At 41.2% G+C, this 15,276-nt stretch overlaps 1 protein-coding gene across 3 annotated transcripts; it reads right to left on the bottom strand.

Annotated features, from left to right (window-relative positions):
* Positions 1-722: 722 nt before the first annotated feature.
* Positions 723-14,643, bottom strand: LOC134096281 (protein LSM14 homolog A-like). 3 transcript variants are annotated; one of them, XM_062550061.1, is made up of 11 exons: positions 14,329-14,643; positions 13,150-13,313; positions 12,862-12,997; positions 12,197-12,322; positions 11,287-11,466; positions 10,978-11,064; positions 9,552-9,728; positions 8,798-8,972; positions 7,218-7,244; positions 4,978-5,227; positions 723-3,814 (listed from the first exon to the last, which is right to left on the bottom strand). In XM_062550061.1, the coding sequence occupies exons 1-11, from the start codon at positions 14,447-14,449 to the stop codon at positions 3,791-3,793; spliced, it is 1,467 nt and encodes a 488-aa protein (XP_062406045.1). In that variant the 5' UTR covers positions 14,450-14,643; the 3' UTR covers positions 723-3,790. The 3 variants fall into 3 exon arrangements, with proteins under 3 accessions (XP_062406045.1, XP_062406046.1, XP_062406047.1); XM_062550062.1 differs by having other exon boundaries at positions 723-3,811; XM_062550063.1 differs by lacking the exon at positions 12,197-12,322.
* Positions 14,644-15,276: the final 633 nt, after the last annotated feature.

Here is a 15,276-nt window from a genome sequence, read left to right as displayed (position 1 = left end):
ATATTTATGGTCATCAGAGGGTTAAATGCGCGGCTCGACCGTGTACCCTCCAGTTTATTGCGATCTAAACTACAATAGTGTGAAGAGGCAACCTCACGTAAGATGCATTTCGTTTCGGTCTTGATGGTCATTGTTGTTGGGACAGTAGTTTGGAACATTAAAATCATCAAAATGAGTAGACCACCAGCAAACTCACCTGTCTGCGAGTGAATCTAGGCGCGTCCGCACCCGCAGCATGAATCAAAGTGTCTCATCAAAACAAATGGCCCTCTATTCCACCCAATTTTTTTTTATCAGTCATACAGCAATGACAAGAAAAAAGAAACGTGAAGAGAACGCGCTGAAAGTTCAATTACTTTTATTAAACGAGGAATTAAAATGTTGACAATTTTAACTTGCTTGCCTAAGATATACATATAACATTATATGCAGAAGGAAGCTTATACTATGTTTATGCACTGAAGTAGTCTTATTTCTGATTAATAGTATGTAAGGACACCTGCAATTGCATGCTGTTTTCCAGCTGTTTGCAGACATGTTTTACTATGTGATCCACAATCTTTTAAATAAAGTAACATTTACACACATTTTCCCGCTGTGTTGCAAAAAAACAAAAAACAATTTAGAAGCACCAGACATGGTATTCTACATAACATGCATCAGCTCGAATGGATTTATGATAAATGGTAATCAAATCACACAAAATCACACAAAGCCAAGAATATTGAACAACTGTTTATTCTCATCTTCGAATGGAACCTCCAGACAGCTGAGGCAAGTAGTACACCATGCTGTACAATCGCTTTCCTGAAGAACCAAAATGAATTTCTTTGACGTCTGAGGGGCTCCATACAATTAAACCCTCACAGCAAAACACTAGAAATATGTACACTTGAAACTTTTAAAAAGCACTGGGGGATCGTACAACAACGTGTCTATTATTGCAAAAAACCATCCAGGGTGACCCCTTCCCAAAATCTCCATGTGTTGGCCCTGGTGTATCCAAGTTGTTCAGTGTCATGATTTTATATATTTTTTATTTTTTTCCATTGTGGCTTCATCACAAGGCATTGCTCATGCAGCTTCTTCCAAGTGATCACTACAGCGACTGGTTCATAACAGCACGTGGGACTGTGCGAGGTTACTAGCTGCCCTAGCATTCTGCTTCTATGCTGTACGCGTTTTGTAGTGCTTCATTTTAAAATTAAGTTTCCAAAGAAAGAGAGTATACTGTAAATAGTTATAGGTACGTCTTATATACGGAAACAGCCACAACAGTAACCAAAAACACCCTCCATAAGCGTACTGAGAACAAGAACAACTGGAACACAGTTAAGGAATCTAGACCCACCTTCCCATCCCACCCACAACCCACAGCCACCCTTCCCTCTCTCCCTCCCTCCCTGCACCTTTGTCCAGTCTTTGGATCCCATACATTTCATCTGTTTATATGGTAATGACACTGACTTGCTCAATTTTTACTGGGAGCTGCTATTTTCTAGACAAACACTCCTCCCGCCTTGTGCTGGATGACTTTGACAGTGCTATTACTGAGGAGGACTGCAGGTGCGAGGATATGGTTATACAAACTAAACTCTAGAAATACTAAAAATTGCTGAAAAAAAAGAAAAAAGAAAAAATTACTACGAGAAATTATTTACCATGAAAGGATGTGACAAAAGGCCTGAATTCATCGAGCCATATGGTCTCCAGCTTTCACCAACATCTTAGAACCAATTTGAGTCCAAATCTTCAGTAGGTAAGTACATCTTTATTTCAAGCCAGTTACAAGAAAAACTCTCATGATGAGCATCAATTGACTGTTGGTTGGTAGGATATGAGTCAAGACTGAATTCACGGCCAAGTCAACTCATTCAGGGACTAAGCTAACATTTCACTAAATTAATATTTCCTCCCTTCCATGGGACGGCAAACATTTTCGTTGTTGTGCCCCCTTCCATCGGAGATCAAAGCCCCTATGTTTCTCCCAGAGGGGAACAAATGCACAGAAGCAACCAGACCAACTGGACAAGCCTTTTCGTCTGCCAACTCAAATGAACTACGCCATCCTCAACATTTACGCCAACATCTGTTATAGAGCTATTTATGTATCCAAAAGAACTAAATGCTACCGTTAGCGCAGCACCTTTCTTAACCTTGCCTGTACGCTCCAACACATTATGAGTCAACTCACAGGGTCAATATGGTATCAAAATAATCTACAGCAACAACTGGTATGTACACGAACATTAAGGTTTTCCGTAAAACTGGTTAAAAGCAGACGACTCGGTAACCCTACACATATTCATCCTTAAAGTGCAACTGGATACATTTTCTCAGTCCAATCTTGTTCTTAAAGGGTTGGCTAATTCTATGGGTGTGTCCCTGAAAAAAAATGGATTAACTCAAAAGATTGCAAGGAGTAGCATTGATCTTATGGATTCCTATGTGAAGTTCTAGTGGCCCATAATTTATGCAAGAGTGACCGCTGCATCTGGATGATCTGAAAGACTACTCCGCTTTAGACTGGTATATCAAAAAGCCCTCTTGACACTACAACAGACATGGTGCCTACATTATCCATAGCAAAGGCAACAGTCACTGGCACTCAAATCGGGAAGAAAAAGATAAACTGGTGGAAACTCAGACTCTGTAGCTGTATTTTTTTTTCTTTTTTTGAGGGGTTGGGGTGGTGGGGCTGTTGCTGCACTAAGCTATGCACCCTGCGTGATCTGAGTGAGAAAGAAAGCAACGCTGGCCATTCTGATTAAATTTAGAGTAAAAACAAAACAAAACAAAACAAAAAAACATTTTCTTTTACAAATTCCCAGAAAAGCTACAACCACAAAGAATTACTTTGCAGAAGTACAAAGACCAGAAAAGGAAAGAAAAGTCCTCTGGTGTCTATACATTCAGTTAATCAATGTTGTTAATCAGTTTGTCAAGGTTGATCGCAAATCTGACTTCAGCTTAATGTGTACTAAATGTTGGAGCTGGTCATTTTTTTGTGGGAAGATGGCGAGGAGATGGTAGGTGGTAGCAATGCATTACTGCCGTAAAAGAGGAAGGCTGGCATCTAAAACCAAGCGGACCAGGTTCTGACAACCAAACCCTGGATCCTGCCACCACGACACACCAACATCGCTCCCAAAACACTCCACGATTCAAGCCCTTATCCACGCCACAAAAAAAAGGTGTACAGTAGACTACTGAAACACGCACAGGGGGAAAAAAAATGCCTATGGAGATATGTGAGCAAAGCTGCACAACGGAGAGCTGTTACCAGTATGTGTGAGCCAATGGGCTATGTACAGAGATTTGGTGCTTCTAAAAGGTACATTAAAGGAGATATCCCCAAAAAATAAAGCTATTTCAGTGATAATCAGCACTCATCACAGTATCTGCGGGCTTCTGCATACATCTTTACAACTAACAGAAACATTATCAAATACCTTTTAGTAAGAAAGGAACTCAAATATTGATGCAAAAATACTGAATAATTCCACGTTTAAGTAGGGTATTTACAGGCAAGCTCTTATCCCTCAGTGAGTGTACTGTATCAAAGAAATATCATCAGATTCATTTGTGTATTGTTTTGTTGGTTTCTTAAAAAAGGGAACTGAAAAAGAGGCTGCGTTAACACCTGCTGATGGCGAGCTGTGCTGGTGTCAATTACACACTAAAGTACATCTTCATTCGGTATTGGGTCGGGACTGGGAACAAAGCACATTTCTGGACCAGTAAGAGCTACGCGTCTCCTGCAGACTCCCTCGGCTTCGGCCGGGCTGGACTACGCAGCCACTTTGTTATCCTTCTGGAGGAAAGCACAAGACACAGAGAGAGGAGAGAGACAAAGACAACAGCATTAGTGAAAGTCTCAAAAAAAAAAAAGGTAACACACAGGGAAAAAAAATTATATATAATAATCTTATTTGGTCTAATAATTGTACATGAAGGGTAGAAGTAAGCCTGCTACCAGATGTATTATCAAAGGGAATATTCACTACATTGTCAAGCTTATCTGGGGTAGAGCTTAGATCGGGCCCAAAAAATCAAGCCCGAACCGGCCCGAGCCCGTGCACGTTGTGTCCGAGCCCGGCCTGGCCCGACATATTAACTGTAATTATGAGCCCGAGCCCGATTTAAACCCGACACTTTTTTAAATGCGTGAGCCTTATAACTGACGTTCTCAACTACAATTACGAGTTGTTTGAACTACATAAATCTGAATTAGGCCTATCTTAATGAATAATGAAACAAGGACTAAGCATGTAAACTTCGTTGTTTGTTTATTCTGAAATGGATCACAAATGGATCCGAATGAAGAAACGCAAATGTCAAAACGAAACGCCAACGCAAATGTTGTCACTGTCCGCGACTTGTTCGAAACTCTTCCATACGTCCGACTTTCCTCCAGACTTGCTCAAAGTTAATTCTCCTGATTTAATTTTCTTCTTTATATCGTCCATCTCCATGTTGCGCTTAAGCTAGGCCACACAATGTTCTACAGCAGAGCAGCAGTGTGATGCGTGCCAGTGGAGGAGACCGTGCGCATGATGTTGCATTTTGTAACTTGCAACATTGTACACATTTTGTTACTTAAGCCTACTTTGCTAAAAAATATATTTAATATTTCGGATAATGGCATAGTCTCCCCACCCAGTTAGGCTAATAAAGAAATTATATATTTTTTTAAAAAACACAAATGCTTGATCAAAGGCCCGACCCGGCCCGGCCCGAGGATAGTGGCGGGAAATATCGGCCCGACCCGGGCTCGGGCAGAGAATCTAACCTCTAATCTGGGGACAGCTCACTATACAAAAATATGCCCGTTTCTTTTCCATACAAAAATCTGTATAAAAAGGCTAATCTTAAGTCATACCGCAAATGATAAGACATCACTCAACACTAATCTACACAATGAGCAAAAGGACCACTCTGTGCTATGACTGTCTGATATATAGCAGGAAACATTACCCTGTACTCAAAGTCAGAGAACTCCCGTCCGCCACGTCCACCCCGGAATCCTCCCCTGAATCCGCCTCCTGCTCCTGCCCCACGGGGAGGTCCGAATGAGCCCCGGCTGGCCGAGCGTCCTCGGCCCCCGCGGAAGCCGCCCATGCCCCCTCGGCCTCGGTATCCACCACGCCCGCGACCGTGGCGCAGGGGGATGCCGAAGGTCTCCGCGTTCATCCTCCTCTCCTCAGCCCAGGTCTGCCTGCGTTCACTGATCCAGAGAAAACACAGAAGATCATTAACTTTTATAGCTTTTAAACACTTTGTTTTAACACTGAGAACAGTTGGCATAGCTCAAACCTTGAACCTCTAGTCTTGCACTAAGAAATCACTTGCACGGATCTCAAACCTTGAACACAATTGTGCCTTAGGATATCAGAGGCAACTGATAACTGATGCGTACACACAAATAAGAATGTCACAATACCAGGATTTGAGTAGTGAATACCATATATATATATAATATATATATATATATATATATATATATATACACACACACACACACACACACACACACACACACACACACACACACTACATACATACATACAACTGATATACGTTTTTCTACAGCAGATGCTGATCTTTACAAATCAGGGTCAGCCGATTTTTGTTGTTTTCCCCTCTGATCAAAGCTAATCTTTTTTAGTTTGGTTCATCTTAGCCTGAAATATCAGGTCAGCAGACAGGGAATTTGAATAAAAAGAATGAATGTTTTCTGGTTAATCAAGCTATCCATGAATTTAGAAAGCACAGGAGACAGCATATGTTAAAACCAAAGACAGAGGTGCATATCCCCAGATATGTAACCACAAGTTGCACCAAAACATACAGCAAAATGTATACATTTTGTCATCACAGCTGAACTTCAGTAGCAGTCTGCTAACTGTAGGTAGTTAGCTTGCCAATGCAAGCTAATATCAAAGATCCTTAAGAATGTTCAACAGTCTCTGCTAATTATGTTACCCTGAAATTAGTTGGCTGATCTTACAAACACAATAACTAGATTATAAGGTAAGGTTATATAGCATCTATTTCGTGGTAACTGTTAGTCTCGGCAAACAACCTAGCCACCTAGCCATCTGGCTTGTTTACTGCATTGATAAATATAAAACGTCCTTAACTTTTGCATTTCCGTATGCACGCAGGTTTTTACCCAAAAACGCTCGTCTAAATGCGGAGTTAAAAGTGAAAACGAAACGCCACTTCTGCGTTTTTGTTTCAGATCGTTTCCGTGTAAAGGTAGCCTTAGTGGTGTAGGCCTACTGGCATGGTATGGCCACGTGGCGGCGATCTGAATAGTTTAGGTTCAAATGTATGACAACCTAGAAAGAACAATGCAGGCGGAGGTCTGCGCTTTCTGAGTGCTTTTCTAGTCTATTTTTAGCATCATATTAAGATGTAAACTAAACTGGAAAAAAAAACAGACATTAAAATAAATGGACACAGCCATGCGCCATAGGACTTCAATAGAGACGAGTGAAGCAAATTTTAACCCCTTTTGCAGGTGATTGCTTATTGTACTGCACAACCTCAGTGTCAGTTTGAGTGATAACACGGTGTCAAGCAACAGAGTGAAACACAGTAAATCGTCTGGCAGCCGCACTAAGCAAATTGATAACATGCAGACTGCAGAGTGATCCGAGTGGTTAGTGGAATGGTAACTCCAGGGGAAGCCTCGTCAGCCTCAGAGCCACCTATAGGGGGTACACTTTCTCTTTGATTACCCAGTTGGTAAGAACAGAACACAAGTTTCAGTGACTTGCACCGAGTACACCATAAGGTCTGTATTAATTCAATGCAAAATTATTTGCATGAGGGTAGAAGACTGTCGATTCTATGCAGATCGACAAATAGCATTAGTATTATTCAGCAAGACTGAAATAAGAGTAGGGGTAGTACATGACAGAGAGTGTGTACAGGTAAATGAACTGTGGCAGTTCTATACATATAAAGTATTAAGTTCCATACGTAGAGGTAAAAGAATAATTGCATTTCTGGCACCTACGATAGATCCATACCGGTTAGAAACAACAGGTCAAAACTACTGTGTTAACAGAATTTTAGCATTGGCTTGGTCCTGAAGTATCAGTTCTCGTGACAGCCCTATAGACAAACGCTCTCACACAGAACACAATAGCATTGGGTTTCTAACCAAAAGACTGCTGGAGGACAGAAGGAAAAGAGACTAGGCTTACCGTGGGAAAGACTTGTCCGCAGCTTTCCTGAAACAAGAGCAAGGCAGAACACACGCTTTAGATGGGATCAGATGGACAAATTCTCATAGTTTCACTGTAACAAAGTTGCTTATATTAACAAATCTGAGGTGTAATGTACAGACTAGGGATGTCACGAGAACCGATACTTGCGATACCTCTCGATTCTAAAATGAAAAAACACCGGCGATGCCTATTTTTTTGAAGCACCGTAAGCATCGACGCCAGCATAAGCATCGGTGCTGCGACTCTTCCGGAACTGATGGGGGCAATAGCCTACAGTGTTTCCCACACATAGACTAATTTGTGGCGATGCGCCACAGATTCAGCACCGGCCGCCACATATTGCGTTTCTTTACTTTTTTACATTTATTTATCTATTTTTTAACGGTATTGAAAATCACGCAACTCGTTAACCTGAATTTCCTTTCCCTGCTCTCCCTCTCTGTCACTCACGCGTCTGTCTCTCATGCACACACATATGCACACACACACAGCCTCTCCCCTCTGCTCACAGCGTCTGTCTCCATGAAAACCAACCAGATCATTCCTGGAAGCGTGGTCGTACTGATGCACCTGACGCTGCCCGGGTGGAAGCATATTTCTTCCTCAACTTTTGTAGATTATACGTGCAACTTTATCAAACAGTACAAGTAAAGTAAAAGTAAACTTGTTCTCATTGGCCCGCTGTCGTACGTGCTCAATGGACACCCGCCCACGACATGCACATTTAATCCAAATAAAACATTCACAATCGTGAACGCAATGACGCACAGAAGACGACTAGCTAAATTGCTGTTTAAAATCCGTTTAGCATCATTAGCTATGTCTATGCTGCAGACATTAAAACTCTTGCATTCAAGTTGACTGACCATCTATACCAATGTTTTTCAACTCCAAGACTTAAAAGGTTCTGTCCCAAAGAGAAAAAGTAGCTTACCTTGAAACTTAAACACATGTGGGGAAACTAGTCCAACCAGTAGCCTAGTATGATAAACTTAGCCTGCTACTTTGTTTACAAAATGTTGAGGCTTCAACCAGACAGCTGAATTTAAGAGGTGGAGTTGTAATATGAATTAGGCTATAATCTGCATAAAGTTTGCTGCTAATGAAGATCAGAAATGTCATATAGAATGTATAAATAGTTACAGAATGTGTGTGTTTTTCAAATAAAGACTTTACATCTTGTAAAAAAAATCATTCACATTATATGAAAGCAGAGCGATAAAAAGGCGATGCAAGTTGTTGGTTTTTATAGGCTACAATCCATTAGAAAAGTGATTTAATTAATTATGTGTAAGCCTAGGCTATGTGATATGCTCGCAATTGGATACTGTATTCTGTTATGCTCTGTATGTTATAGAAATTATATTTCAGTATTCTGCAAATATTTCAATAAAGAAATTAATTAAGTACATGAGATTTTAGAAAATCCTTTTTTTTTTAACGATAGTATCGAATTTGGCATCGAGAATCGTGTAATTTTACTAGTATTGGCACCGACTACTGATTTTTTGGTATCGTGACACCCCTAGTACAGACGGACGTTAAAGTGGGCTTACCTGCTGTCGTCACAGGAGATGTTGTCAAAGAAGGACTTGGACTTGTCATAGTAGACGTTGGGTCCCAGGTGCTCTCCCTCTTCCTCAGCGTTGCCCTCGCTGTTCTGGGTCTCCACACCAGAGTCACCTTTATCCTCCCCATTCAGAGCCTTCTCTGGCTTCTCAGTCTTCTCATCTGCACAGAGCAAACATGTACAAAGATGTACAAAGATGCACAGCACAGAACACGCAGAGAGCTCACATCACAACCCACTCAGCACTCAAAAATCTCAAGGTACAGCCTTTTAAAATGATCTACTAGAAATGTTCTTTATGTCATTAGGTTAGAGGAACTGTTGCATGAGAGAACTAATCTGCACCACTTCAGTCATTGTGGCTCTTTACCACCAAATACAGCTAGCCAAGGACACTGGTGGTGACTGACTCATTAACTACTTGCAAATGCTATTTACATTAGCACATTGTTTTTTTAAGCACCATAGTAACATGGATCTCAAACATTCACTCCATCTAACATTCTGAAAATTAAGTAATTACATTTTTTTTTATTGACAATGTCATAACACACCATTTAATACAAATATTTCTTATTGCAAAAAGTGAAGTTGTTCTTATTGTAAATGGTCTTGGGTTTTAACTAAATATAGTGTATGGTCTTTAAAACACACAAAAATGCTCAAAGGTCTTGAAAGTAAACTAAGATGGCTAACAATGGGCTGAATAAGTAAATGACACTACCATCAGAGGAAAATACCTTTCAGTTTGAGTTTGCTCTGAAACTCGCGATCGATCTCTTCCTTGTTGAACTGAGCGTTGGCACTCTCAAAGTCAAAGTCCTTCTCAAACTTCATGGGGCCATCCCGCCGCACAGAGAACCGTCCACGACCACGGTGACCTCCGCCACGTCCTCTGCGAGAGCCAGGAGCTCCATCTGAAGGGACCAATCAGAGTAAAAGAAGTGTGAAACTTGAAAGACACATTTTGACAAGTGAGAAACGAGCTTTCGAGCAGCTGTCAGGGAATTTCCAAGACAACGTCATTTTTCCTGAGGTTGCACTGCACCTGCACTGCATCTAAAAAAAACACCAGTACTGAGAAAGTATGTAGGATGCCACTATTTCCAGCATTCATTTGCCACAGTGCTATTCCCCAACAGATTAACATCCAGCATGACTCATCTTCACTGAGCCTAACTACGTAAGCACGTAACTTAGGCGTCGTAATTGATGATCGACTTAACTTCTCTGAGCATGTAGCCTCTATTGCAAAATCATGTCGGTTTATCCTTTACGCCATTAGGAAGATCAGGTCTTATGACACAGGATTCCACACAACTTCTTGTACAGGCCATGGTTATCTCCAAGCTGGTCTATTGGAGTAATTCACTGTTAGCTGGGCTACCTTCTCGTACAGTAAGATTGTTGCAACGGCTTCCGAACGCTGCAGCACGCCTGGTCTTCAAGCAGCCAAAGAGGACACATGTAACTCCTCTCCTAGTTACTCTCAACTGGCTCACTAGAGTGGCCAAAATTCAATTTAAATCTCTTACTTTGGCCTATAGGACACTGACTGGATATGCTGCCTGCTATCTTAATTCAATGATCAAGATGTATATCCTGAACCACCCACTGCGGTCTTCTGATGAGTCTGTTGTGTCCACCAGCCATAAACGCTAGATCAAATTCAAGACTCTTGTCCTCAGTGGTTCCTAGTTGGTGGAATGAGTTGCCCATTTATTTTCATTAAGCAATTGATTGAATTGACATTGTTCATTATTGCTATTCTCCTGAATAAAGTATTACCAACTTTTAACATTTTTATTGTTAAATGCAACTATTGTATTGTTGTTATTTATGTCACTTTGGACAAAAACATCTGCTAAACACCATAACCGTATTATGATGCTTCTCATTAATAAAAAAAAATGGCGGAGAAGCGATCCTTCTATCCTCTACTGAACCACTGGTTGATATACTAGTACATCCATTTGTTTGCAATGTAAGCAAACAACTAAATATTATCCATATTGATGCTGAAAATCCACCAACATGGCCAAATACATTTGGTTGCCGAATGAAACCGAGTCATTTAGAGAAAGTGTAGTTCTAAAGAGTGAGGACATCATGTGTTGCTCATCAGGAACCCAAACACGGTCAGGTAGGTGTTAAATAATGATTTACCGGGGTGGGGGTGACGTTTGTTGGGATCATGGTTGTCGTTCCGGCCTTGATCACCGCCAGGTCGTGAAACCTTCTGGGCATCGGCAGCTGTAGGCACATAATAATCTGCTGTTTAATACTTAGTCTATATAAATACAACTACCACAATACCAATGAAAATATACAACACTCAGGACAAAACACTAGTAAAGCTAGCATAAAGATAAACACTGTAACACTACATTCTTACCATAAAGCAGAGACAGGCTATTAGATATTTGCCTTTCTATTGCTAAGATACCAGTGCAGTGTGGCTGCTCTATGTCTCACCTCTACGCTGGTCCAAAGCCTCGCCAGGTTTCTGGCTGCCAGTGGAGGTGGCACTGGGCCGGGCTGGGCTCCTCTGACCCACGGGCACCGGGGGTGCAGGGGCAGCCAGGGGGGCCGTCTGCACACCTTGTTCCAGAGAGGGGCTCTTCCTCAGAGGGTCCAGAGAAGGGCTGTTACGGCCTGGGGAAAGCACATGCACATCAAGAGCAAGCCACTGCAGACACTGTCCGGGGTCTGTGTGTGTGTGTGTGAGAGAGAGTGAGTGTGTGTGCGGGCACAAAGCCCCAGCCAGTGAGGGAATTAGTGTGTGATAAAGTCTTTGCCAATGCCAGCACTGTGTGAAGTCACACCAAGAAGCCGCAGATTGGGTTATAAGATTCGCCTGTGTATGTGCATGGTTAATGAAAAATTCTGAGCCAGGACTGACATGATTTCAGAAAAGCTGGATTTCACAAGTGATAATAGTAGGATTGACACAGTGATTCGATCAAGAAAAAGTCTCAAAACAGAGGGCCTTCTTTTTTCAAGATTACTCACCAGCGCAAATATTACACCACAAAGTCTGAGTCTTTAGAACGCAACACAACCATTCTCTAAACATGCTGACAAATATAACTTTGTATTCCAAAACATGTACACTACACATTGTTATGTCCACCATGACACATCTGACGCTAGAGTATAATCTTTCTAAAAGAAGGCCATAAACAGCAAACTGTGAAGAAGCTTCTAATTGGATGACATTACAGAACCCTTCATTGAGATAATAAATGAGGGTTTTTATTTAGACAAACGCAATTAAAACAATTAGCATGACCCTTAAACAGATAACATGCATGGATCAGCTAGCGCCATAAGTGGTTCTGTTTTTTTTTTTTTTTTTAATAATTTCTCCCGTGACTTGGGTTACCTTCATTAACGAGTGCACTCGCACTCACTGACAGAGAGTCAGAGGGGAAAGCACTGCCAATAGCACTGCTGTGCGACAGAGGGGTGACTGTGTTCGTGTCGCTACCAAAGGAGGGCCCTGTGGTCCCTGTGTGAATGGAGATGAACAGCAACGGGTTTAACGCGTGGCCACACATTGGCACGGCACACAAACGTAGTGTTCTCCTGGTTTGGCATCAATTCCAAACTTAAGGCCTGCAACTGGGGGCGGCTGGCTACTTAAGATGGCCTGACAGGAATTTCAAATGAGTTAAATAGTGGGTAAAATAATGAAAAAAAACCCTAAAATATGTCCTTCACAACAAATGTATGGATGCATGTTATGTGTACTCATGACAAACACTGCTGTTAAATGCTTTACAATTTACTATTTTATTGACATGTTATGAAATAATAAATTCGCAATAAAGTCTGCACTTAGAATAACTACCAGTCAAGAATCACAAATTCTCATATTACAAGAAGTCAACAAATTGCTTCTTATCACTAGACCAGACCCCTGTAATTAAAAAACCTTGTCCCAAAACATAATCCTACTGTGAGCTTAACATTTGCATTGTGCTACATCAAGTTAAATTACCCTCAACTCATTGTTAGGCAATGGGAAGTAGTGTGGAGTGCACCCACCTGCAGCGTTGGCTCCAAAGGGCTGGGGAGCCAGAGGGTTGGCGCTAAACTGGCTGTAGGCGGGCACCTGGGGCCGGCTGAAAGGGGCATAGGACTGGAATGATGGTGCCGCAGCAGTGGCAGTTCCCAGAGATGACTGTGCACGCACATGGAAAAGCATTGGGAGAGAAATTCATTGCATGATAACATCCACCATTATCCGACAGGAAACAATGTCATCACAGGATGAAGCCCTATTTCTTTTAGTTCATAATCAAAAAACATCCAATTTTTGTATGCAGTCCTTACCTGAACAATAGCAGGGTCCTGAGGCAGAGAACCCGGTGGTTTCGGGGGCTCACACACAGTCAGGTCTTTGATGTCACTTCCCCTGAAGATGATGTATTCAAAGACTTCATCTCGGGGTGGGATTGGTCGCTCTGTTGGGCGATCCTCAGTGCCAAATGAACGAACTGGTGGGGAAGATATTATTTTTAGAGACCTTCTACATTCATAAGAATGATGATGCTTAAAACCGCGAAGGAAACCACACACTACTTCTGAGGTAGTTGGGGACGTTTGGATGTCTTTCCGCCCTACCGTCACTGAAATCACACTTTAGCAAAACTACAACATCTACCACATACGCTGAACACAAAAGCTAATGTTGTCTTAAAGTTAGGTTGAAATTAGATGGTCGTGTTAAATTGATATAACTTAGCACTGTGTTCACGATATCACCCTAGGCAAATGGGGATGCAGTACAATGAAGATATTCGCCAAACTAACGACGGCCTAACTCAACATAACGTTAAGGGAGCACAGAAGTAAACAAAGAGATCGAGAAACTGTTAACGTTATCACGCAACTGTAAGATTTCGCACCAATAACCCTGTTGCGATTTTAAATTATACCACACGCTGTAAAATACTCCGAACTTAATTGGCCAGCATGACGCCGTCTGATCCTTTAAAGGTGTTGGAGCTCCCTTCAAGCACGAAGCTTTTGTTGTCCGCGCCATCACTTCTTAAACCGCTAGCTAGCACGGACATATTAGCTGACATTACTAGCTAACGACAAGCTCGGAGCTAACGTGAACAAACATCACGTCACCATTAACGTTAAATCATAACCACGGAATAGCACAGTAGAACAGTTGGTTAGCAACTGAGTTTGCTTATCAATGGTTTCATCTATTTATGAACGTTTGCAAATTAAGTTCACAATCATGTTAAATATTTGTGAATGGCTAGCAAGAAATCTATTGATAGTGAGTGCTAGCTAAATACCACCTTACTTGCTACGCAGCTTGCTAATAAAAAGATAGCTTGTGAGCTAGCCAGGTCGGTAACCATATGACGAGTAAATACGTTAGCTTACTTGCTAACTAGCTAGCTACTAACATCACAATACAATCCCAAATCGGTCAATTAAGTGTAAAGTTTACATATTATATGATAAAAGATTGGAGTTAATCCACAAAATTACCTTTTGCAAGCGCAACAGTCGAATTTTCGGTGTCAATGGTGTACAAAATCCCTTCATATCGGATCTCGGCCTTCGAGATCAGGCTAATTTTGCTGCCGATGTAAGGTGTCCCTCCGCTCATGATGTTTTTAATGCTGTGGGACTCCTAAATTGGCAAAAAAAAGGTTCTTCTGCAGAAAAACAGACCCTGTGTAGAAGATGAAGAAAATATTCCACTTCTCTCTTTTCTACAGCTGTCTTGGTGTTAACAACCTTACTCGTTCGATCCCCCCGCGAGTTGCTACCACGACATGGCCGATTTCATTTTCCTCCGCATAAACTGCTATGAATTCTGGGATGGTGAGCTAATGAATTTTAAGATATCGCGCTATGTTTCGAGATCTCGATTTAGCATTAATCAATTACGGGACCTGAAGCAACCATTATTAAAAAAGCATCAAACCCAAATATTTGCATTGTTTTTCCTTTTATTTTTCATGCAAATCAGACAATTACTTACTAAAATTCAATCAACTTACATGCGTATCTGAGTATAGGCCACTCAATCAAGTGACAAGTAACCTAGGCATGTGTCCTTGTCTAGAATTTCATGAATTCGAGACGAAATTAAAATGTAGTCCAGCCTATGGGCCTAAATAAAATGGGAAATAAAGTGGTCAGTCTGTTTTATGAAAGCTGCTGTAGTTGTAAAAATGTAAATATGCCTAAAGTATATCTAATCTTTCTAATCTTTATTTATTTGTCATTACTAAAGGTAAATTGATTCGCGCATTATCACACACAATGGTAATTCATTCTGCTTGATACAACTGATTCTTTCAATGCTTGATACAACTGATTTTGTAATTGTAATTTCCTTTAACCAAAAATGGAGTAGGCTTATCTTAAAATAGATGACAGGCCCAGGCCTATTCGTGGTTCTTAGCACCAAAGTATATACAGTTCCAT

The sequence above is a fragment of the Sardina pilchardus genome, chromosome 11, assembly GCF_963854185.1.
Source record: "Sardina pilchardus chromosome 11, fSarPil1.1, whole genome shotgun sequence".
Lineage (NCBI taxonomy): Eukaryota > Metazoa > Chordata > Actinopteri > Clupeiformes > Clupeidae > Sardina > Sardina pilchardus.
Note: the sequence above shows the minus strand (reverse complement) of the source record. Positions and strands in the feature narration are given on the sequence as shown.